General features: G+C 38.7%; 1 protein-coding gene across 2 annotated transcripts in view; it reads left to right on the forward strand.

Annotated features, from left to right (window-relative positions):
* The window catches only part of ldlrap1b (low density lipoprotein receptor adaptor protein 1b), a 72,786-nt gene that overhangs the window by 44,803 nt on the left and 2,997 nt on the right, over window positions 1-24,986 (forward strand). Inside the window, exons 4-9 of one of the 2 annotated variants that reach the window (XM_079842839.1) lie at window positions 5,697-5,811; window positions 5,996-6,068; window positions 11,536-11,631; window positions 14,212-14,324; window positions 14,761-14,795; window positions 20,117-21,464. In XM_079842839.1, the coding sequence (XP_079698965.1) occupies window positions 5,697-5,811; window positions 5,996-6,068; window positions 11,536-11,631; window positions 14,212-14,324; window positions 14,761-14,795; window positions 20,117-20,207 (523 nt within the window). In that variant the 3' untranslated portion in view covers window positions 20,208-21,464. Of the gene's footprint in view, window positions 1-5,696; window positions 5,812-5,995; window positions 6,069-11,535; window positions 11,632-14,211; window positions 14,325-14,760; window positions 14,796-20,116; window positions 21,465-24,986 lie in introns of those variants that run through there. The other variant, XM_079842838.1, reaches the window with a different exon arrangement.

Genomic DNA, 24,986 nt, shown 5'->3' on the forward strand with positions numbered 1-24,986 from the left:
ATTCATGATGTTTCTTAAAGGGTACATAACACACACAGTTTCACACACACAGTTTCACACACATGTAACGCTGCGTTCACACCAAACGCGAATAGAGCGTAAAAATCATGTCTACCGCGTCTAGTTGGAAGCTTGAACATTTTGAATCCATTCGCGCGTCCACAGTGAATTGGACGCACGTATAAATTGAGCGTTTGAAGCGTTTTTGGCGCTCCAGGAGAAATATGTCATAAAACACCACTCTTTTCAACTCGGGCGTCAGACGCGAATTCGCTTCAAACGCGTGAATGCACAAAAAGCACCGCTCGTATGGAACGCGCGTATAGCGCAAGACGCTCAATTCACGTCAAATTCGCGCCATTCGCGCGAACTGGACGCGCGAATGAGGCGGAATCATGTCCATCGCGCCGCAGGACCTCCAGACGCGCGTCAACGCGCCTTTCCATTGACTTAACATTGAAATCACTCGCTCCTGCCGCTCTATTCGCGTTTGGTGTGAACGCAGCATTAGTCTTGAGTACCTATAGAGTAGCATTACATCCTTCATACCTCAGAAGACTCTTTAGTTTTATCAGATTCATAAAAGACAGATACGCTGTACCGATTCTTTCCGAAAATAGCCGAATTTGTGCAGGCGTGCAGTGGGCGGGGCTAAAGAGTCACGAGCACACACACATTTATGACACACACACACACACAAAACATCGTGAAATTATCCCTGGATCACTTTCGTTTCACTATACGTTCGTGTTGTTGACATTATATGTACTTACGCGCCGATTGCCAACAAAACACAGACATTTGATGCAGTTTCACTCGCCGCCTGCGGTTTCCACTCATGACCGGGAACAAACAAACACACTTGCAGAACTCCGTTGGCTTCCGTAAACCGAATGAAGCTCGTTGATGGACGTGTTGAGAAGTGCCCATACAAGGAATTCTGCCCTTTATGAAGTCATACAGGGCCATACTCAAAAAAAACTTTCCAAAACTTGTTCGAATCCTGAAGGAGTGTATTCGGCACAGAAATGCTCCGTTATACGTCCAACTTGTTATTTGAAAGTTTGGCCATGTTTAGCATGAGAATCCAACTCTTTAACAGTGTAAATAAGTCTGAATGCATGAAATAGCATTAGACCTCCCCCCTATATATATGCAAGGCAAGTTTATTTATAGAGCACATTTCATACACAATGGTAACAGAAAAGGATTTAAAATATTCATAAGAAATAAAAAATATAACCTGAATCACTTAAGTTCAGGGTACCCCGATCTAGAGTGGAAGAAAATAGAGATACACCATACTAATACTGTGTTTGACCCCTTTTCGCCTTCAGAACTGCCTTAATTCTACGTGGCATTGATTCAACAAGGTGCTGAAAGCATTCTTTAGAAATGTTGGCCCATATTGATAGGATTGCATCTTGCAGTTGATGGAGATTTGTGGGATGCACATCCAGGGCACGAAGCTCCCGTTCCACCACATCCCAAAGATGCTCTATTGGGTTGAGATCTGGTGACTGTGGGGGCCATTTTAGTACAGTGAACTCATTGTCATGTTCAAGAAACCAATTTGAAATGATTCGAGCTTTGTGACATGGCGCATTATCCTGCTGGAAGTAGCCATCAGAGGATGGGTACATGGTGGTCATAAAGGGATGGACATGGTCAGAATCAATGCTCAGGTAGGCCGTGGCATTTAAACGATGCCCAATTGGCACTAAGGGGCCTAAAGTGTGCCAAGAAAACATCCCCCACACCACTACACCACCACCACTAGCCTGCACAGTGGTAACAAGGCATGATGGATCCATGTTCTCATTCTGTTTTTGCCAAATTCTGACTCTACCATCTGAATGTCTCAACAGAAATCGAGACTCATCAGACCAGGCAACATTTTTTCCAGTCTTCAACTGTCCAATTTTGGTCAGCTCGTGCAAATTGTAGCCTCTTTTTCCTATTTTTAGTGCCCACACCCCTAAATGCATTGAAGCAACTGCCATGTGATTGGTTGATTAGATAATTGCATTAATGAGAAATTGAACAGGCGTTCCTAATAATCCTTTAGGTGAGTGTATATAAAAAGCAATGAATAAATGAACAAAATGACTAAAGCCTAAACTGTATATACTGGTTTTCGATAGCCTACCCTCTCTCTCTTGCAATAAAAAAGAGAGGAGTGTTTGTTGCCCCTTGAATTTCTGCCATCCATCATTTAGAGCAGTGCGACCTGAAGATTGCTGTGTTTTCATACAGACAGAGAGGGAGAGAGATGTTTGTGTCAGGATCCTCTATCGATCTGTTTTAGTGTCTCTGGGGCTCAGACAGACACTCTCTGACCCTCACCTGGGACCGCAGCTATTATTGGAACCTCGCACGCGCTCAGTGCGCTCAGAGTCTGGGGGTGTGTAATGAATAAACATGAGGGAGATGTCAGCCTCTCTCTCCACACCAGTTACACCAGAAATACTCCAATTATGGGGGTAATTCTCATGAAAACACATCCAGGTTTCCTTTCACCCTAAAATCAAAAGGAAAAAGACAGTGCAGCCTAAATGTTAAGATTTAACATTTCAAGATCAAGAGCAACAATAAGGGTTCTTATCATAATATTGCAACCCTATCCTGCAATGAGTTCCTGTTTTTTTAATTTTATAATTTATGTAGGCTGTTTACATCATGCAATTGTTGTGTAAATACACATATGCCACCTTTTTGAGCAGCATTAAACAGTCATAAAGAAACATAAATGCCATGTCAGATGCAGCTTCTGCTCCACTTTTGCAGTGTAAAGACGGCTTTTGTTGATTAATAAATGTTATTGCTGACAGTGACGGTCTACAGCAGGGGTTTTCAAACTTTATGATGCCAAGGACCCCTAAATATGATGACCCTTTATGAGGGACCCCCTTCCTAAAATCCATCTATTTTTATGTACGAAAAAACATTTCAACTGTTAGATAAATAGTAAGTGTGACATTATGAATACAACATATTGTTTCCCAACTTAAATTGGCTATTAATGTTGGATGTATAACCCTGAAGAAGAATATTTTCAATTAAAAATTATTTGTATAAGCAACTTTCACAATAAATGTATGTAAGCAACGTACGTACTGTGTTAAGAAAACTGCTTTACAACCCCAGTGAGCGAGATAAAGGGGACTATAGTGAGAAAAACTCTCTAGAAAGATACAAAGCAAACATATACAATTCTGGAATGTATACGGCAAGAAAGGAGAGAAACATTTAGAAATGAAACCGTTAGACTTTATCCATTTTTGCTTTGTCTTTTTATACTCTTTTTATAAATTTTCTGGGGACCCCTTAGAACCTAGGAATAGGGTCTTATCTAGCGAAACCATCGTCCATTTTCTAAAAAAAATAAACATTTTATATACTTTTTAACCTTAAAAAACAAAACTTCTCTATTATTTTTCACGGCATATGACGTCATCCAGTCGGAAAGGTCACACATGATGTAGGTGGAAGGACCGACCCAATGCCGAAAAACTCCCATCTCATGTTCTCCTCCAACTTTAAAATTGTCCGACATTGTTGTTTTAGTCTTTGCAAGTTCGTTTTAACACTGGGACGGTACTTCCATGTACGTTGCGAGACCGTGACCTTTCCAACGTGATGGCGTCACATGCAAAAGCAGAACAGCGAAGTAGCGCATTTGAGATTAAAAAGTATATAAATGTTTATTTTCTTTAGAAAATGACTGATGGTTTCGCTAGTTAAGACCTATTCCTCAGCTGGGATCGTGCAGAGCCTCTGAAGCCCTTCCTTTTAAACTGCATTGATTTGGACCTTTTACCCGTCGATTGCCATTGAAGTCTATTATATGGAGAAAAATCCTGGAATGTTTTCCTCAAAAAACGTAATGTCTTTTCGACTGAAGAAAGAAAGACATGAACATCTTAGATGAGATGGGGGTGAGTAAAATATCAGGAAATTTTCATTTTGAAGTGAACTAATCCTTTAAGTATTTGACATTTAAAAGACAACACAGGTAGATTTAATAAGGTCATTAATTATAATAATTGCCCTTATATGGGTAAAACATTTGTCATTGGAAATTGATTCCACGGTGCAAATATTGTCCCCTTAATAGAAAATTTAATTCCGACCCCGTTTTTTTTTTAATTAGCATAAACTACACTGATCCTAGTCAGACATAAGTGTGTGTGAGTCAGAGAACATTTTAGCAAGTGTCTGTTAAGTATGTGTTTGAGTATTTAAATGTGAAACAGGACAGATGGCGGTCATCCATCATTAGTCCCGCCCCTCCTGCTGGGAGTCCGCCCTCTGACAGGCTGAGCCAGCTGTCACTCAAGGCCGAGGGGAGAAATCAACACTGGAGGAGTTCATAAGTTTGCCGCAGTTTACAGAGATATGTCAACAGGAAACCAGAGACCATGCAGTCATAGACAAACTATCCCACGTGTGGGTGTGGGTGTGTGTTTTGGTTTGGCGGGTCAGCTTTCTGTCAGAGTGCTGATGGAGTGTTGAACATGGAGAACACATCCCCGCTTGTAGACGTTTTTATATCTCAGAGGAGGTGACATCATGCTCTGCTGTTTACGGGTGTGTCTGCGAGTGATTTAGTGGTGGATATTGTGCACAGTGAGTGGGTGTGTTATACTGGATAGAGACCAATCTGAGACATCTGGATTTTTAAAATGCCCCCCCCCCCCCCAACACTGGATAATCGGAAATCTTTATTCTGACACCTTTCTATCAGAACCAGCATTAACTTCTTGAGCAATTTGAGCTCCAGTAGCTCGTCTGTTTGATCGGACCACACGGGCCAGCCTTCGCTCCCCATGTGCATCAAAGAGCCTTGGCCGTCCATGACCCTGTCGCCGGTTCACCACAGTTCCTTCCTTGGAGCACTTTTGATAGAGACTGACCACTGCAGACCGGGATCACCCCACAAGAGCTGCAGTTTTGGAGACGCTCTGACCCAGTCGTCTAGCCATCACAATTTGGCCCTTGTCAAACTCGATCAAATCCTTACGCTTGCCCATTTTTCCTGCTTCCAACACATCAACTTTGAGGACAAAATGCTCACTTGCTTCCTAATATATCCCGCCCACTAACAGGTGCCGTGATGGAGATCATCAGTGTTATTCACCTCACCTGGTCATAATGTTATGCCTGATTGGTGTATATATAATGTAAAAACGGTAATATTGTGAAATATTATTGCAGTTTAAAGTAACAGTTTTTTTGAATATTCTATTTTCTTTTAATATTTTATTCTATATTTTGTTTTCTATTGTAATATATTTTTAAAATGTAACTTATTCCTGAAGCTGAATTTTCAGCATCTTCAGTGTCACACGATCCTTCAGAAATCATTCTAATGTGCTGATTTGCTGCTTAAGAATTATTATCAATGTTGAAAACAATTGTGCTGCTTCATATTTTGTGGAAAGCAATATATTTTTTCATGGTTCTTTGATGAATAGACATTTCAAAAGAACAGCATTTATTTGAAACATGATAAAATATCAATTTAATGCATCTTTTCTGTATAAAAGTATTGATTTCTTTCTAAAAGAAATTGGTACTGGCCCCAAAACGTTTGAACAGTAGTAAACGGAAGAATAATGGTATTACAGAACAAATGTAATATTTATTTTTACATAGTTGTCTTTAGATTGACTTTGCTTATTTGTTGTCTGTAGGATATCGTACTGCACAGCCGATAAGATGCATGATAAAGTGTTCGCCTACATCGCTCAGAGTCAACGCAACGAAACACTGGAGTGTCACGCGTACCTCTGCACCAAGAGGAAAGTGGTGAGTGTGTGTTCATATGTCTGTGTCAGAGACACTCCCTGTCTTTCCTTCTGTCTATAAATAGAATGATACGTTAAGACCACACTTCCTCTGACAGAGAAACGGATACCAATGCACTGTTTTTCTCACCATGACAAGAGATGTGGCACTTAAACCTCTCTTCCCTATTCCCCATCTGTCCCAGGCTCAGGCGGTGACGTTGACGGTGGCTCAGGCTTTCCGTGTGGCATTTGAGTTTTGGCAGGCTGCTAAAGAAGGTACGATGCACTCGATGACTTCAGTCATCCCAGCACAACTCTTGTTTATCTTTCTGGTTCTTTCTGTCTTGTTATGGGCTGAGCACAAGATCACATGTGTCCTACTTAAAGCTGAAGTGTGTAACTTCCACACTCTAGCTCACCAAACTAATGGCTGTTTTCAAACAGGTTTCTCAAGCACTCCCTTCATCTGCTATTGGTCGTAAAAAAACGACAGCTCCGCCCCAAACTCGCGTTATTGGTTAATGTTGTGTTGGCTGATTGAGATCTTTTTTTTATCCTTCCTTTGACTATTAATTAATTAATTAAAGAGGACCTATTGTGCCCTTTTAAGAAGTCTTAGTTTTTCATGCTTGAATGTTAAACACATTATTTGACATAATGTACCTCTCTTCCCAGTCTGTCAGTAACGCTCTGTTTAGTTCCTGTCTCTATGAAGCCCCTCCTTCTGAAAAGCACAGTGTGCTCTGATTGGTCGGCTCGGCCAGTGTGTTGTGATTGGTCAGCCGCTTTGAGTGTTTGGTAAATGTTCCGCCCTTTACAATAACCGTGAGTTTTAACACACTACTAACTAACTCAACCAGACCCCACCCCTTTATTCTGCATATGGCTTAAAGGGATATTTCACCCAAAAAATACATTTTTTAAATGTTTATCTGCTTACCCCCAGGGCATCCAAGATGTAGGTGTCTTTGTTTCTTCAGTAGAACACAAATTAAGATTTTTAACGTTGCAGTGGGATAGTCGTATAATGCATGTCAATGGGGATATTTTATGAGAGCAATGAGAGTAAAAACACACAGACATACGAATCCTTATTAAACCATGCGGCTCCTGGCGACACATTGATGTCTTAAGACACGAAACGATCGGTTTCTGTGAGAAACCCAACAGTATTTATGTTATTTTTTTACCTCTTATCAGACGAATGTCATCTAGTTTTCCCAGCGCCATAACTTCCGGCGAATAAGGTCAAAATACTGGCGTGATCAAAGATATATATACATAGATGCCTCATTCGACCGATCAGCGCAGGCACTAATGAGGAATCTATGTATATATCTATGATCGCGCCGGTATTTTGCATGTATTTTGACCTTATTCGCCGGAAGTGATGGCGCGGGGAGGCTGATGCAGAGCCATAGAAAAAAATGAAATACATTTTTAAATATGGATATTTTTCTTACACAAACGCATCGATTCGCTTCAGAAGAGCTTTATTAACCCTCCAGAGCCGCGTGGAGCATGTTATTTGACGGACAGATGCATTTTTTTATGGACTTCAAAAACAGAGCAACTATTACTGCAATTATAACGCTTGGATTAGCCAGGACTTTTGTAATATAACTCAGATTTTATTTGTCTGAAAGAAGAATGTCATATACACCTAGGATGACTTGAGGGTGAGTAACTTATGGGCTAATTTACATTTTTGGGTGAACTATCCCTTTAAGCGGGAATTATTTAAAGGGATAGTTCACCCAAAAACGAAAATTGTATGTTTTTCTGCTTTCCCCTAAGGCATCCAAGATTTAGGTGTCTTTGTTTCTTCAGTAGAACACAAATGAAGATTTTTAACTCCAACCGTTACGGTGTCACTCATAATGCTTGTCAATGGGGTCGAATTCTATTAGTGTAAAAAAAACATGGACAGACAACTTCAAATTAAACCCCGCGGCTCGTGACGACACATTGATGTCTTAAGACACGAAATGATCGGTTTCTGAGAGAAACCCAACGGTATTTATGCAAATATATCACCTCATATCAGACAAATGTCTAGAGCTCTCCAGACTGCCATCACTTCATGTCAGTGAGGTAAAATAGCAGCCGGAGCATAGATATATACATAGATTCCTCATTAGTGCCTGCGTGGATCATGGCGTGGATCGCTCGAATGAGGATCTATGTATACATGTCTATGACCCGGCTGCTATTTGACCTCACCTACGGGAAGTGATGCAGTCTGGAGAGCTGAAGCGTTCGTCTGATATGAGGTGAAATTAATTGCATAAATACCGTTGGGTTTCTCTCGGAAACGATCGTTTCGTGTCTTAAGACATCAATGTGTCGTCACGAGCCCGAGCCGCAGGGTTTAATTTGAAGTTGTCTGTCCATGTTTTTTTTTTACACTATAGAGTTCGACCCCATTGACAAGCATTATATGAGTGACACACAGCAACGGTTGGAGTTAAAAATCTCCATTTGTGTTCTTCTGAAGAAACAAAGACACCTACATCTTGGATGCCTTGGGGATAAGCAGAAAAACATCAAATTTTCGTTTTGGGTGAACTATCCCTTTAAATGAGAAATATTTTGACGCCTCCAGAGTACAATGAAGGCGTTTCAGGGAGTTTAGAGAATAACTCCCTTTGAAATGACTTTTTTAAAGCTCAAACAGCAATATAACACACTTAAAAAAAAAAGTATAATAGGTCCTCTTTAAGAATTTTTTTAATAAGCTAGTAAATGTTAGTAGGTTTAGTTCATTCTTTTCAATGAAACATTTGCAACTTCAATCAATTAAAAAATAAACAATCAACTAAATTCTGATTTGATTGCATCAATAATGTTTAGTGTGTATTTTAGTGTGTAAATATGCCTGTATGTCTGCATTGATACAAATATATTAAATAATAAATATTAATTTTTATTAATTTTATTTATTTTATTAATATGATATTTTATTTATTTAGTGGAAAGCTGTCCTGCCTGGAAAACATGCATTTATTATTTTAAACTAGATTTGTACTGTTTTTTTCTTGCATCATATATTTTCTTGCATCAAAAAAACACCCTTTTAAAGTAGTTTCAGAGTAAATACATAAACATAGCTGAAAAATATCAAGATATATATATTTTTTAATCTATATTGCTCCAGCCTTATGAATGTGCGTGTATTTATGACTTTAAAAATGGCATTGGCTTGTAGAGCAATGAGTATATACAGCTGTATATTTTCTTTATTTCATGCAGGGATGGAGGACAACAAAGAGATTTTAGTGCAGGGGAAGTAGAGCAGCTCCTGTCGTACAGATCAGAAGAACATATATGCAATTTACTGCATGTTTGAACACGCCTGTGTGTGTGTGTGTGTGTGTGTGTGTGTGTGTGTGTGTGTGTGTGTGTGTGTGTGTGTGTGTGTGTGTGTGTGTGTGTCCTGAGGCCTGTAGAGATTTACTCATTTCATCTCTCTGTACCTGGTGGTTCGCTGCAGGAACTGATCATCTGGCAGAACTCAAACCCAGAATCCCTCTTCCTCCCTCTTTTACTGCAGGGTCTAAAATATAAACACAAAGATTATGGTCCTGTGGTGCCAAATTAAGTGTGGTGCCTGTGCATCATGGTATGTTTAAGTTTTAATTCAAAAGTGATGAGATTTATCAGTTTATTTATTTCATGACAACATATGAAATATGGACATAAATTGGTCATTTCAGTTCACCACCATCTGAGGTTTAGAGAGTGAATTAAAACACCTTTATTGTGATGGTTTATCACTGTGGTAGCCACACAGAGAAGTACCAAAAACACCATTATGATATTGCAGGAATAAGATCTGAGAACATCAGCTCGCTCATGACTTCCCTCTTTAGAGCTCTTCTCTAGACAGAATACACACTTCCTCATAAAAGGAGGCTCTCTGAGCATCCAGGGCTTTGATAGTGATTTAATTGTTTCATTTCCATTTCGTTCATTCAGGCAGAGATCAAGTCCACAGCACAGTTTAGTGCTACATGTGTTCAATATTCAAATGTATATTTAGGGCTGGCTTCTCCTTGAGCTGATGCACATTTATACTCACTGACCTCATTCTCTATAATAACTTTCATTAATACATATTTAACAAACTTTTAAATATTAATACATATATAAATATATATATGAAAGCATATGAATAAAATTTTCATGATAAAAATGGTGTGCTGATAAATAAATATATAAAATGAAGTGGGTCAGTGACCAATAAGGATGTCAAAGATGATGAAAATTGAAATCTTTTAACCATTTTAAACTTCATACTGTAAGCCAAATTATTAGAAATGTATTCTATGTATTCAAACTGGTATTGTTTATTTTGAAAACATAAAAAAGAAGAAAAACCAAAGCTCCAAAATATATAATCTAGTAGGGAACCTGTGTTTCTGAACATCAGAAACCATGATTTCAAAAGTCCGGTGGCTCAGCACTTTGCTAATTGTGACCCTGGACCACAAAACCAGCCATAAGGGTCAATTCTGTTTAAATTGAGATTTATACATCATCTGAAAGCTGAATAAATAAACTTTGTTAGGATAGGACAATATTTGGCTTAGACTGGAATCTGAGGGTGCAAAAATCACCTTTAAAGTTGTCCAAATGAAGTCCTTAGCAACGCACATTACTACTAATAATACATTTTGGATATATTTATGGTAGGAAATGTACAAAATATCTTAATGGAACAAGATCTTTACTTAATGCCCTAATGATTTTTGGCATAATAGAAAAATCGATAATTTTGACCCATAGAATGTATTGTTGGCTATGGCCACAAATATACCCGTGAGACTTATGACTGGTTCTGTGGTCCAGAGTCACAATTTTAGACATTCGGTCTCTACCTTAAAATTACGTAGGATTAGAAGTGGTCAAATATCCACGGCGTGGAGGTGACATTAATCATTTACTTTTGAAACGGGAGACCTTTTTGATTTATACATTAGAAACTATACCACCTAGGGGATTATATGAAGATTTTGATATTTGTCCAATTGTTTTCTTGGTTGATGCAGGTATTATAGTTTTGTTATTATTATTAATGCATGTTCAAAATTTGACTTTCACATTTAGTATTTTTATTTTGCGTTCCATGATTTTTTTTAAAGGTCATGTGATCCTGTGAGTATAAAGGTTTGTTGAAAAAGTTTGAGTCCACTATTTTAGAGCACTTTTTTATTATTTCTTTTGTCGAGCACCCAACTTTGAGCATATTTTTGTCGGGGATGTGCTTGCTTTGTTCCTGTTTCTGCTTTCAACAAAAACTATTTTCGACAAAATGTTTGATGATGTAATCTAACCATCAAGTCAAATTATTAGAATAATTTCCTTACTCTTGAATAGTGGTGACCATTCATATTTATATATACTTAAACCTGAAATATAAATAAAAAATTAAAAAAATATTTTATATATTTTAAATTATATTTATTTATTCATTTTATTTTTGAATCATGAATATTATTTTTCGGGGGGGATGGATTTATTTTTTATTCATGATTTTTTTTTTTTGCATTTATTCATTTAATTTTTTTAATTTATTTATTTATTGCTTGCATTTGGCATTTGACAACCTCAACTAACTGTGTCATGTCATAAATAGTTTAAATGATCAGATGATAAGCAAAAAGAGAGATGAAAAAGCTATTTAGAATGTTTAATGAAAGTATGTTAACAATAATACAAGTTTTTAAACCCTCGTTTTCAGAGAAAGAGAAGCAGGTGAAATGTGGATCAGATGTAGAGGCGGCCAGCAGCTCTCAGTCCGAGAGTTCAGCCAGTCTGGGCAGCACGAGAGGAGGAGGTGAACACACACACACACACACACACAGCCAGCTATGTAAATCTTCCATTTAAATCTACGCATTTTTTCCTAAGCAGCCATTAAATGCGATAATCAACAGGGCATTTTGTTAATCATTTCTTTGGTGATGTGCTCTGTAGCTCCGCCCACAGTGGAATCTCATTGGTTTAAAATCCATCTCCACATAACTGACATTGGTTCTTATTGGCTCTGATTGTGTTGTCACACAGAGACAAATATTCATCACTGGAAACATGATTTTAATCCATAATATTAATTTTCCTGCACCAGCCTGTATTCTCTGTTGATGCGATCAATCCAATTCTAGATGTGTTTACTGTTGGACATTGGAAAGGCACAATAAATGATGTTGTTTTAAGTTCACTCTTTGTTGCTTGGTAGTGCTAATTAAGTTTGTACAGGTTTTTTGGTCACAACATGCCAACCTAATCTCCTTTGAGCCGTCCAGCAAGGATTTAGATAATAATACCATGCCATTCTTCAAAGTCAAGTCACCTTTATTTATACAGCACAGAATGTTTCAAAGCAGCTTTACAGTGACAACAGGACAATAATGCATTCGGGCAGTTGATTCAGTTCCACTGTAAAGATCATCAATTATTAGATTAGTTGATTTCATCTATAAAGTATCTTACAGTACTACTCAAAGACCCTGGTATTATCATCTGACACCATCACTGGACCATGGGACTGTTTGTAAGGGTGCCAAAGGACCCTGGACGGGTCTCATGTTGCCAGGTTACTGAAATAATCCTGGACGGCCGAGTTCAGTGAACGAATGAACCCTTGAGGACCAGTGATCCGTGTGCCATGAGACAGACGTGTGTGTGCATGAATAAAGGACTGTGTGTTCGTAAATCCCATCAGATATCAGAAACATGATTCTTTCAGCCTACACACACACACACACACACACACACACAGACAGAGCGGCTGATCTCTGCTCATGAAATATGAGACCAGGACAGAGATGGACACGTTTAGTGGCTCAGGATAGGAGCAGAATGAAGGCAGGGAGGTGATGTGATAGTGCTTTTGTTTGACTGGAGTCTGTGAAGCGTGTCCCGGCTTGATGTTGAGGAGAGCGTTGATTCATTCTCTACATGCACAGATCTGTGGGATCACTGCAGGTGTGGAGATGTGAAAATATACTGTTCAGGTTGATTTATGAGCTGTAAGGAGGTCTGAGCCTGTAATAAGTGCAATTAAATTAATAAATAAATCCGCCAAGTTATGTAGTTCATTAGCCTAGCTGTAGGCTGGTTATGATTGATAGTCATTTGTCAACAGCTTCAATCAGAGTTAGGAACCACATCCATCCATCTGTCTGTCCGTCCGTCTATCCATCCGTCCATCCAATCATCTGTCCATCCAACTATCCATCCATCCATCCATCCATGGCTCAATCCATCCATTCATTCTTCCATCTGTCCATCGGTCTGTCCATCCATCCATTCATCTATCGGTCAGTCCATCCATTCATCCATCCATCTATCTATCGGTCTGTTCGTCCATCCATCCATCCATTGGTCAGTCCGTCCATTCATCATTCCATCTGTCCGTCCATCCATTCATTGTTCCGTCCGTCCATCCATCCATCCATCTGTCAGTCCGTCCATCCATCCATTCATCATTCCATCCATCCATGTGTCTGTCCATCCATCCATTTATTGTTCCGTCCGTCCATCCATCCATTCATTGTTCCGTCCGTCCATCCATCCATTCATTGTTCCGTCCGTCCATCCATCTATCCATCGTTCTATCCATACATCCATCGGTCAGTCTGTCCATCCATTCATCGTTCCGTCCATCCATCCATTCATTCATCATTCCATCCATCCATCTGTCCGTCCATCCATTCATCGTTCCGTTTGTCCATCCATCCATTCATCATTCCATCTGTCCGTCCATCCATCCATCTATCCATCCATCCATCCATCCATCATTCTATCCATACATCCATCGGTCAGTCCGTCCATCCATTCATCTTTCCGTCCGTCCATCCATCCATCCATCCATCTGTCAGTCCGTCCGTCCATCCATTCATCTTTTCGTCCGTCCATCCATCCATCCATCCATTCATCATTCCATCCATCCATGTGTCCATCCATCCATTTATTGTTCCGTCCGTCCATCCATCCATTCATCATTCCATCTGTCCGTCCATCCATCCATCCATCGTTCTATCCATACATCCATCGGTCAGTTAGTCCGTCCATCCATCCATCCATCCATTGCTCCATCTGTCCATCTATCCATCTATCCCTCCGTCCATCCATTCATCCACCCGTCCGTCCGTCCATCCATCCATCCATCGTTCAGTCCGTCCATCCATTCATCGTTCTGTCCGTCTGTCCGTCAATTCATCCATCCATCCATGCTCCTGAAAAATCAGCTTTGCATCACATGAATAAATTAGTTAAAAAAAAAATATTCAAGTAGAAAAGTTATTTTTTTACATTTATTTATTTGTTCGTTTTTGTATTGATTTGTTTGTACTTAGTTTTATTTATCTATATATTTATTTTGTCCTTATCATTATTTTTATTGTGTGTTTAGAGGTGGCCACTGGGGATCTACTGGACTTTGAATGTGGAGTAAAAGATCACTCAGGAAAAGACGCCACCCACCCTGAACCCAACCTCAGCACAGAGAACAACAACACTGTATGGGTAAGGCACACACACACACACACACACACACACACACACACACACACACACACACACACACACACACAGCAAATGCACTACTTAGGCAAATGATTTTCATACATGTGTCAGAATATCCATAAGTCAAGGTACTTCACAAACTGATCTGAATAATTCAATAATAATAATTAGACTTAATTAAAATCTTTATCCATAATAGATCTGGTACTGAATATGTCAAACAGCAGTATTGACAGGAGAAAACCACCACATCTCACTGATCCTGATTAATTAATGAATTTATTATTTTAGTTATTTAAGCATCAACAATATTAGTTTAGTTTACATGCCAATGCTTGAATTATAAAATTAATTATTTATAAATTCAACAGTGTGTTCAACAGCACATTAGTTTTGGCTGTATTAATGAGAACTCTTAAATCTCTGTCTTTTGCAGGAACTTGAGGATGGTCTAGATGAGGCTTTCTCAAGGTTAGTAAAATTATATCTGGAATAATCTCTCAATATAACTGATATACCAAACTGCACTTTTACGCCATAACACCATGCACAGTGAATTTTTACAGAGCTTACTGTAACTTTAGCACAGATGTGGAGTATAGGGCACGACTATTCCTGGCGCTCCATTATGTGACCACAGCGGTATTTGTGATGGACGTGTTCAGCCCTGAGAATAAACTCTTTTTGGTTGGTCTTACATAAACCAGACTATTTTTATGCTCCACTCACAGTTCCTGTGTTTCATAGAAAAGAAAAAGACATCTTGAGTCGACACAGAGGTGCAGAAATCTGTGTAACAATCTGTTTCTCAATAGACTTTCCCTGGTTGACACCTCAATAACGCTGCTCCTGAAAAGCAGAATGCCACATTTAAATGCTCGAGTTTCAGTAAATACAGTTTTTAAGTAATAAATAATAACAGTGCTTTGCTGAGCTTATTCATAAGATGCAAATAAGTACTATATCAATCTTTTTTATGGAGATGGAGATAATACAGAATGAGCAATCGTATTGCATCCTCTGCCCAATTCGAGGCAGCTTTTCTCAGCCTTGCTTATGTGTGCATAAAATCTGATAATTGGGGATGATAATCAGTCTAAGTCTCTAATGGAATCCAAAGTTTATACATTTTTATTATATCAATCTTTTTTTTATGGACGCTTGAACATGTGGCATAATACAGAACAAGCCATCATACTGCATCCTCTGCCCAATTTGGGGTGGCATTTCACGGCCATGTTCAAGGTGGCATTGAATATAACAATAGGAGATGAAACACAGTCTACAAAAATCTAAATCTCAAACACTTTTGACTTTATACGTCTTTTTTATAGACCCTTGAACTTTGCATATGGCATAATATAGAATGAGCCATATTGCATCGTCTGCCAACTTCAGGGTGGTGTTTTTCGGACATGTTCAGGGGTGCGTTAAATCTGGCCATGGCGGATGGTACACAATCTAAACCTCTAACAAAATCCAAATTTTTTACCATTTTTACTCAACCAGCCATTTTTTATGGACCCTTGAATTTGACTTGTGCTTTGATATTGCCATAGAATATCTTTTTGTCTCTACACATTAAGCTCAGACAGGAGATTGTATTTTAAAATTGGAAAATTACAAACTTCAGCATTAATTTCAAAATATTAAGGATAATTGAATCCCTCATAATACGAGCCCTTTAAAAGAATATGATTTTATCGGGATAATAAGCAAGTTCCTGCTTATTCCTATACACACAGACCATACAGTTGCGATCCTGAATGATTAGGTCATGTTTTAAATGACTATTATTTGCATACCGTGGCATCGTAATGACACTAATTAACAGTCATTTTATTCTGCAAACCAAACAACAGCTGTTTAACGATTTGTAATGATGGTCATTATTCATCCAGACACACACTGAGTGCCGTTCCCGAGAGATTAGCCGACATGAGATGAGCTGTTTTACAGCAGCGGGGGTTCAGTCCATCTCCGCTCGGCGCTGATTATTTGTCGTGTGGAGTAATTAAAAGCGTTGGCTTTTAATCAAACGCAGTACTTCGTTAATCTCCATTTAACATGCTTTCACTCTGTAAGTGTGAGGAGAGACGCTCTAGATCTCTGACATGCAAGAACTTTTCCAATCAAGGATGAATTGGGGATCGAGTAAATCTCTGATTAAAGCCTATTGAAGTGCTTTCCATCAAACCCCAAAACTCTTTTAGCATTTAGTGATGGTTTATCATCCAAAACACAGAGATATTATGGTCATAATTGACCATTTCTGTACATCACTGTATGCACGATGAAAAAATAAAATGAAATCCATCCAACCATAGAAGATCTACATGTCAGATTGACCTCTTGGCCCAATATAATGAAACACATTTTAAAGTTGCATTATTTGCTGTGTAGAGGTTAAATAGAGTAGATGGTGCTGTATATTTACAATATATACAAATCTTTAACCCTAAATGTGAACAGTAGTAGTAGTCAAACACCACTAATGGTTAAAGGGATAGTTCACCAAAAATGAGAAATTCTGTCACTATTTACTCGCCCTCATGTTTTTCCAAACCTGTAAGACCTTCGTTCATCTTCAGAACACAAATTAAGATGTTTTTGATGAAATCTGAGAGCTTTCTGTCCCTCCATTGACAGCTGCACAACTACCACGTTGTGCGCAGCACATTTGAGCTTCTTTAAGAACCAATGAGGTTCATTCTCGTGTTACGCATCATGTTTGAGCTTCTGCAAGAACCAATGAGGTTCATTCTCGTGTTACGCATCACGTTTGAGCTTCCTCAAGAACCAATGAGGTTCATTCTCGTGTTACGCATCATGTTTGAGCTTCTGCAAGAACCAATGAGGTTCATTCTCGTGTTACGTATCACGTTTGAGCTTCTGCAAGAACCAATGAGGTTCATTCTTGTGTTACGCAGCACATTTGATCTTCCTCAAAGACCAATGAGGTTCATTCTCGTGTTACGCATTACGTTTGAGCTTCTGCAAGAACCAATGAGGTTCATTCTCGTGTTACACAGCACATTTGAGCTTCCTCAAGGACCAATGAGGTTCATTCTCGTGTTACGCATCACATTTGAGCTTCCTCAAGAACCAATGAGGTTCATTCTCGTGTTACGCATTACGTTTGAGCTTCTGCAAGAACCAATGAGGTTCATTCTCGTGTTACGCATTACGTTTGAGCTTCTGCAAGAACCAATGAGGTTCATTCTCGTGTTACGCATTACGTTTGAGCTTCTGCAAGAACCAATGAGGTTCATTCTCGTGTTACGCATTACGTTTGAGCTTCTGCAAGAACCAATGAGGTTCATTCTCGTGTTACGCATCACGTTTGAGCTTCCTCAAGAACCAATGAGGTTCATTCTCGTGTTATGCAGCACATTTGAGCTTCCTCAAGAACCAATGAGGTTCATTCTTGTGTTACGCAGCACATTTGATCTTCCTCAAAGACCAATGAGGTTCATTCTCGTGTTACGCATTACGTTTGAGCTTCTGCAAGAACCAATGAGGTTCATTCTCGTGTTACACAGCACATTTGAGCTTCCTCAAGGACCAATGAGGTTCATTCTCGTGTTACGCATCACATTTGAGCTTCCTCAAGAACCAATGAGGTTCATTCTCGTGTTACGCATTACGTTTGAGCTTCTGCAAGAACCAATGAGGTTCATTCTCGTGTTACGCATTACGTTTGAGCTTCTGCAAGAACCAATGAGGTTCATTCTCGTGTTACGCATCACGTTTGAGCTTCCTCAAGAACCAATGAGGTTCATTCTCGTGTTATGCAGCACATTTGAGCTTCCTCAAGAACCAATGAGGTTCATTCTCGTGTTACGCATCACGTTTGAGCTTCCTCAAGAACCAATGAGGTTCATTCTCGTGTTACGCAGCACATTTGAGCTTCCTCAAGAACCAATGAGGTTCATTCTCGTGTTATGCAGCACTTTTGAGCTTCAGCAAGAACCAATGAGGTTCATTCTCGTGTTACGCAGCACTTTTGAGCTTCAGCAAGAACCAATGAGGTTCATTCTCGTGTTATGCAGCACTTTTGAGCTTCCTCAAGAACCAATGAGGTTCATTCTTGTGTTACGCATCACATTTGAGCTTCCTCAAGAACCAATGAGGTTCATTCTCGTGTTACGCATCACGTTTGAGCTTCCTCAGGAACCAATGAGGTTCATTCTCGTGTTATGCAGCACTTTTGAGCTTCAGCAAGAACCAATGAGGTTCATTCTCGTGTTACGCAGCACTTTTGAGCTTCAGCAAGAACCAATGAGGTTCATTCTTGTGTTACGCATCACGTTTGAGCTTCCTCAAGAACCAATGAGGTTCATTCTTGTGTTACGCATCACATTTGAGCTTCCTCAAGAACCAATGAGGTTCATTCTCGTGTTACGCATCACGTTTGAGCTTCCTCAAGAACCAATGAGGTTCATTCTCGTGTTACGCAGCACATTTGAGCTTCCTCAAGAACCAATGAGGTTCATTCTCGTGTTATGCAGCACTTTTGAGCTTCAGCAAGAACCAATGAGGTTCATTCTCGTGTTACGCAGCACTTTTGAGCTTCAGCAAGAACCAATGAGGTTCATTCTTGTGTTACGCATCACATTTGAGCTTCCTCAAGAACCAATGAGGTTCATTCTCGTGTTATGCAGCACATTTGAGCTTCCTCAAGAACCAATGAGGTTCATTCTCGTGTTACGCAGCACTTTTGAGCTTCAGCAAGAACCAATGAGGTTCATTCTCGTGTTACGCATCACGTTTGAGCTTCCTCAAGAACCAATGAGATTAATTCTCGTGTTACGCAGCACGTTTGAGCTTCAGCAAGAACCAATGAGGTTCATTCTTGTGTTACGCATCACGTTTGAGCTTCCTCAAGAACCAATGAGGTTCATTCTCGTGTTATGCTGCACATTTGAGCTTCCTCAAGAACCAATGAGGTTCATTCTCGTGTTACGCAGCACTTTTGAGCTTCAGCAAGAACCAATGAGGTTCATTCTCGTGTTACGCATCACGTTTGAGCTTCCTCAAGAACCAATGAGATTAATTCTCGTGTTACGCAGCACTTTTGAGCTTCAGCAAGAACCAATGAGGTTCATTCTCGTGTTACGCAGCACTTTTGAGCTTCAGCGAGAACCAATGAGGTTCATTCTGGTGGACACGAGGGTGAGTAACTAATGACAGAATTTCCATTTTTGGGTGAACTATCCCTTTAATGCCTTCAGTCTTACACAGAAAGGGGTCTTGCATCCATTTATCTTTATGATCGCGAGGTCAACTTCAGTTGATCTAATCAATTAGCTGTAACTCTGACCTCAATTAGCCTGGGCTAACCGGGCTGCTCGATAAACTCCATCAGGAGGTCTAGGGCATTTAGAGTAGCCATGAAATCATTGACAATTCCTATTTTTTGGAAAACTTAAAAAGTAACTTCCCCTCCCTCTCTTCTCTGATGGTGGTTTTACTGTGGCGAGAGGGCGGGGCAACCTGTCACTCACATGAGATCCACCAATAGCAAACCACGACCATCTAATAAATTCCCTATGGACGATATCAATCCCCGTCCTACATTTTTTTCTAACATTCTTAGTTTCAATCGAATATACATCACAATAGGGAAGAAAAGTCTATCACAACTTCTGTTTCATGCCGACTTTAAAAAAAAAACTTGATCAAAGTATCAAAATGTGGAAGTTCTATTATGGCACCGATAGCAAACTAAGCTTGTGCAGCTCACATGGACTCACTGTTTCTCTCACGCTGATGTTGTTTATTCCCCTCAGCCGCAGTCTGGATAGTTTTGAGTCCAACACAGGTAAAAATGTCATTGACCTGAGCTGTAGTGAAATCTGTCGTAGTCCTCATCCGTCATAATCCACTCTTTCACATCATCCACGACAGTGTACTACAGTAGTCCATCTGTTCTGTGTCAGGCATGTTCCTCCTCATGGCTCAAAACCCTGTCCGTTTCAGACACCTATTCTGTGGATTTTGATGACTTCATGGCAGGGTTCTTTGCCAGGAGCTGTAGAAACATCATCTTCATATCTTCCTATTTCATCTTGTGATCAGATGTCTGTTTCCCACCACTGCCTTGTCGCAAAGTCTGTTACTATGGACCTCAGTCTGGGTAGATGCTGTAGTTCACTCATAAATTAACTTACTCTCATTATTTATCACCTTCATGTTATTTTATCAGTTGAACAAGTTTGAATTTTGTACGATTAAAAAAAACAAAACAAATAGTTTTATTCAGCAAGGATGCATTAAATGGATTAAAAGTGACAGTAAAGACATTTATAATGTTACAAAAGATTTAAATTTCAAATAAACGCTTTCTATTCATCAAAGAATTCTGAAAAAAAACTTTACATTTTTTCTTTCATCAAATCAGCATATTAGAGGGATTTATGAAGGATAATGTGACACTGAAGATGGGGTAATGATGCTGAAAATTCAGCTTTGATCACAGGAATAAATTACATATTTAAATATATTCAAATAGAAAACTGCTATTTTAAATTGTAATAATATTTCACAATATTACCGTTTTTACAGTATTTCTGATCAAATAAATGCAGCCTTGGTGAGCAAGACTTTAAACATTAAAAAACCCAACGTATGGCATCTACCTTGACTAAAGTGCATGGAGGCTGTGTGGCAGGGTTACCGTAGTGATAATCCCAGAGATGTTCCTGTTTTTTTTGTTATGTTCCAAAGCCCAGTTTTCATTCCAGGTCCTCAGAGGTTTGACTACATGATGTGACATTCATCCACAGAGTTCTGTCTCTATATTTAGGGTAGTAAAAAACAAGATAACTGGCTGGTTTAGGCATATTTTGTGCAACCTATAAAACATTCTTGACCTCTGTATAGGAATGGGAATCATAAGGAATGTAACGATTCGGTTTGCGATTCCTTAGAGAAAGCTGATGTTCTAAAAGAATAATACTTGTTTTATACTGAGAAACCTCTGGTGTGAATGTGTGAATCTTTAACTATAGACTGATTCAATCTGAGGACTCGAGGCTGATGTGAGTCTTTTGAACAAATTCATTACAAAGACCTTTAAAAGAATCAGTTCCCAAACCAGACTGGTAGCCATTTAGCACCAGCAGCCATTTATAATATAAAAAAATAAAAAATAAATAAATAAATAAATAAATAAATAAATAAATAAATATATATATATATATATATATATATATATATATATATATATATATATATATATATATATATATATATATATATATATATATATATATATATATATATATATATATATATATATATATATATATATATATATATATATATATATATATATATATATATATATATATATATATATATATATATATGGGTGCAGGACACTATAGTTCATTTATGTAAGTGAGGATAGCAAAATAAAGCAAAATGTGCCATATTATACCCAACAATTCTTCATACAGTGACTACCAGTAAAATTTATAAAGAATTTGGGACCAAAATTATTCAGACACTTTGACCTGACCATGTTTTGCTCAAGTGTTTTTTCTTGCATTGCTAATGCGACCTTTTACACCACAGACTGAACATATTAAGCATTGCTTGATCATTGGTTGACCTAAAGTGGCATTATCTAATTGTGTACTTAAATTGAACAGCTGATTGGTTAATTGCAATACATTACCTTTCTATCAAAGTTATCAGACATTATCAAGATGAATTTGTTCTGACAGTTTAACTCTGAGTTCTTGTCATATTTTATTACTATTTTCTAGCAAATAAACTGTGATAATGTGAGAAATGTTGAAGGTGTCTGAATACATTTTGGTTTGACTGTAGGCTATAGCAAAGTTTAGTCATTTTAGTACTTCAATTTTAACCTATTTTATTTATGTTAGTTGCCAAAGCAACATTTCTAATTGTTGTACTTTAATTCTTAAAGGTGTCTTAAAAATATAAACATTAAATGAAAAACTTAAAGGGTTAGTTCACATCATAAAGACATCATTAAAGGGTTAGTTCACCCAAAAATGAAAATTCTGTCATTAATTACTCACCCTCATGTCGTTCGACACCCGTCAGACCTCCGTTCATCTTCGGAACAGAAATGAAGATATTTTAGCTGAAATCTGATGGCTCGGAAAGGCCTCCATTGGCTCAATGCACTTTACACTCTCAAGACCTATAAAAGGTACTAAAGACGTCATTACAATCCATCTCACTACAGTGCAGGTTCTACAATAACTTTATAAAGCGGCGAGAATAGTTTTTGTGCGCAAAAAAAACCTAAATAACGACTTGTATAGTGATGACCGATTTCAAAATAATGCATCATGAAGCTTCAAAGCGTTATGAATCAGTGAGTCGATTCATGATTCGGATCGCGTGTCAAACTGCTGAAATACGTGACTTTGGCGATCCAAACCACTGAATCGACTCCCTGATTCATAACGCTTTGAAGCTTCATGATGCATTATTTTGAAATCGGTCATCACTATATATATATATACACTATATTTAGGTTTTTTTTGCGCACAAAAACTATTCTCGCCGCTTTATAAAGTTATTGTAGAACCACTGTAGTGAGATGGACTTTGTAATGACGTCTTTAGTACCTTTTATAGGTCTTGAGAGTGTAAAGTGCCATTGAGCCAATGGAGGCCTTTCAGAGCTCCGAAGATGAACGGAGGTCTTACGGGTGTCGAACGACATGAGGGTAAGTATGACAGAATTTTCATTTTTGGGTGAACTAACCCTTTAACGTATTCACGTGACTTCAGTAGTTTAACCTCAGATATATGAAATGACGCGAGTGCTTTGTTTGGGCAACCGCTTTTACAAAATATTAACCTCCAACTCTCATGAACGTGGTTGGAGATTAATATTTTGTAAATAAAGCAGTAGGGTACAACGGGGCTAACGCTGCATTCACACGGGGCGTCGGCGTTAACGCTTCTCATTTACTTTGAATGGGTGACGTCATGTGTTGCCGAACTGAATTGTGGGTTCTGTCGCGTCGCTTCCAAGCCTGTAGTGCTCCTGTCAGAAATTGAAGCTTCCGCGCCTCGATCGCCCCCCGGTGGCCGGTCCCAGTATAGCTCCTAAACCCCGCCTCTCCATGTATTTGAATGGGCGCGAGACACACTAAACAATTAAATTACACTTCAAATAATTGTTTCCTAAAGATGGTTTCTGTCATTTTAGGCAGTTTTTATTACGATAATTTCATTTCAAGTGTTCGTTTTTTAAATAAGTTTAGTTTTAGTGAGTTATTTGATGCTATAAAAACGGGGGGTGTGACGTCATGATTGACAGCTGAGATTGACGGCTTCTCTTAGTGAAGTTGTCACTGAGGCACTAACAGACTTTTTTCTGGATTTTTGGGAGGAGATTGGAGCTTAAGCTTTAATTTCTACATTCCCATAACTGTTTATTTCACACCAACACAATGAATTATTCTGCATCTGTGAGAGTGTGGGCGGGCTTTTGATAATCGCGCCTCTACTTCCTGCTCTCTACTGCGCAACTCCGGTCCCGAGATCGCTACTGCGCAGACTCGGTCCCAAGATGTCAGCGCCGTGAGCGGGCCTATGAAAGCTTCAACTATGGTCAACGGAAGTCAATGAAGTCGCGTCGTCCATATTTTTTTACGGTCTATGGTCGCTTCACTCGCGTTGCAAGCATAGACAGTAAAATAAATGGACACAGTGACCCCATAGACTTCAACAGGGAAAATTGATAGAAGCACTCACTTCCTAATGGCTGATGTACTGCGCAGCCTCAGACTGAGCTTGACCACGTAGATGTGACGTGAGCAACCTGTCTGACTGTTGTAAGTCTTCTAGTAGTTGTGCGAGATGAATTCTGAATCACCGAATCTTGTAGAGACATAGAGAGTGAGCAGGAGCAACTTTTGATGAATGAAGCAGGAGTTGCGACATCTCTATCGGCGTTTATGCCTCCACGCCCCCCCGATTGCCTCACAGACAGTAAAAGATTGCCTGCGAGCTTCTCCTCGGGTCTATACGGTACAGCGCGACGGAGTCTGTTTTTATATTTTTCAGATATATTTCTGAAATATATTTTTATATTTTTCAGATATATTTCAAATATATTTCTATATTAGGGTCAATGACATGACATGTATTTTTTGTGTCCGAATTCATTATTTTCCTAAAAAAATAAAAATAAATACGTCACATATCAAATTGATCTACAATATTTCCTTTATAAGATACTCTTATGACTTTTTGAGTTGTGGTGTTTCAAAGACCTAAAATGTCAGGTGGTGCGACCAGCAAATTTACATTTAAAAGTATCAATTCCCACTGCAATTGCAAAATGAAGTAAAAAATCTAAATGTAAACCATTATATAATGTATACAAAAAAACTAAACAAAAACTCCTTATGGAAAATTGTGTTCTGAACACATAGAAAAGTGTCTGTTTATATGAATTGGACTAAAAGGGCAATACATAGAAAAGGGAAAGGGAATTTACCATGTGATATGCATTTTAGACACTACAATGATTCATATGTACATTGTATATTATTTTAAATGAATATATGGTCGCACCACCTGACATTTTCTGGATGGTAAAATCTGAAATCTTGTTTAATAATGAATTAATGCCGTCTTAAAAGCTGTAAAGCCAATATGA

The sequence above is a fragment of the Gobio gobio genome (genome assembly GCF_949357685.1).
Source record: "Gobio gobio genome assembly, chromosome: 18".
NCBI lineage: Eukaryota > Metazoa > Chordata > Actinopteri > Cypriniformes > Gobionidae > Gobio > Gobio gobio.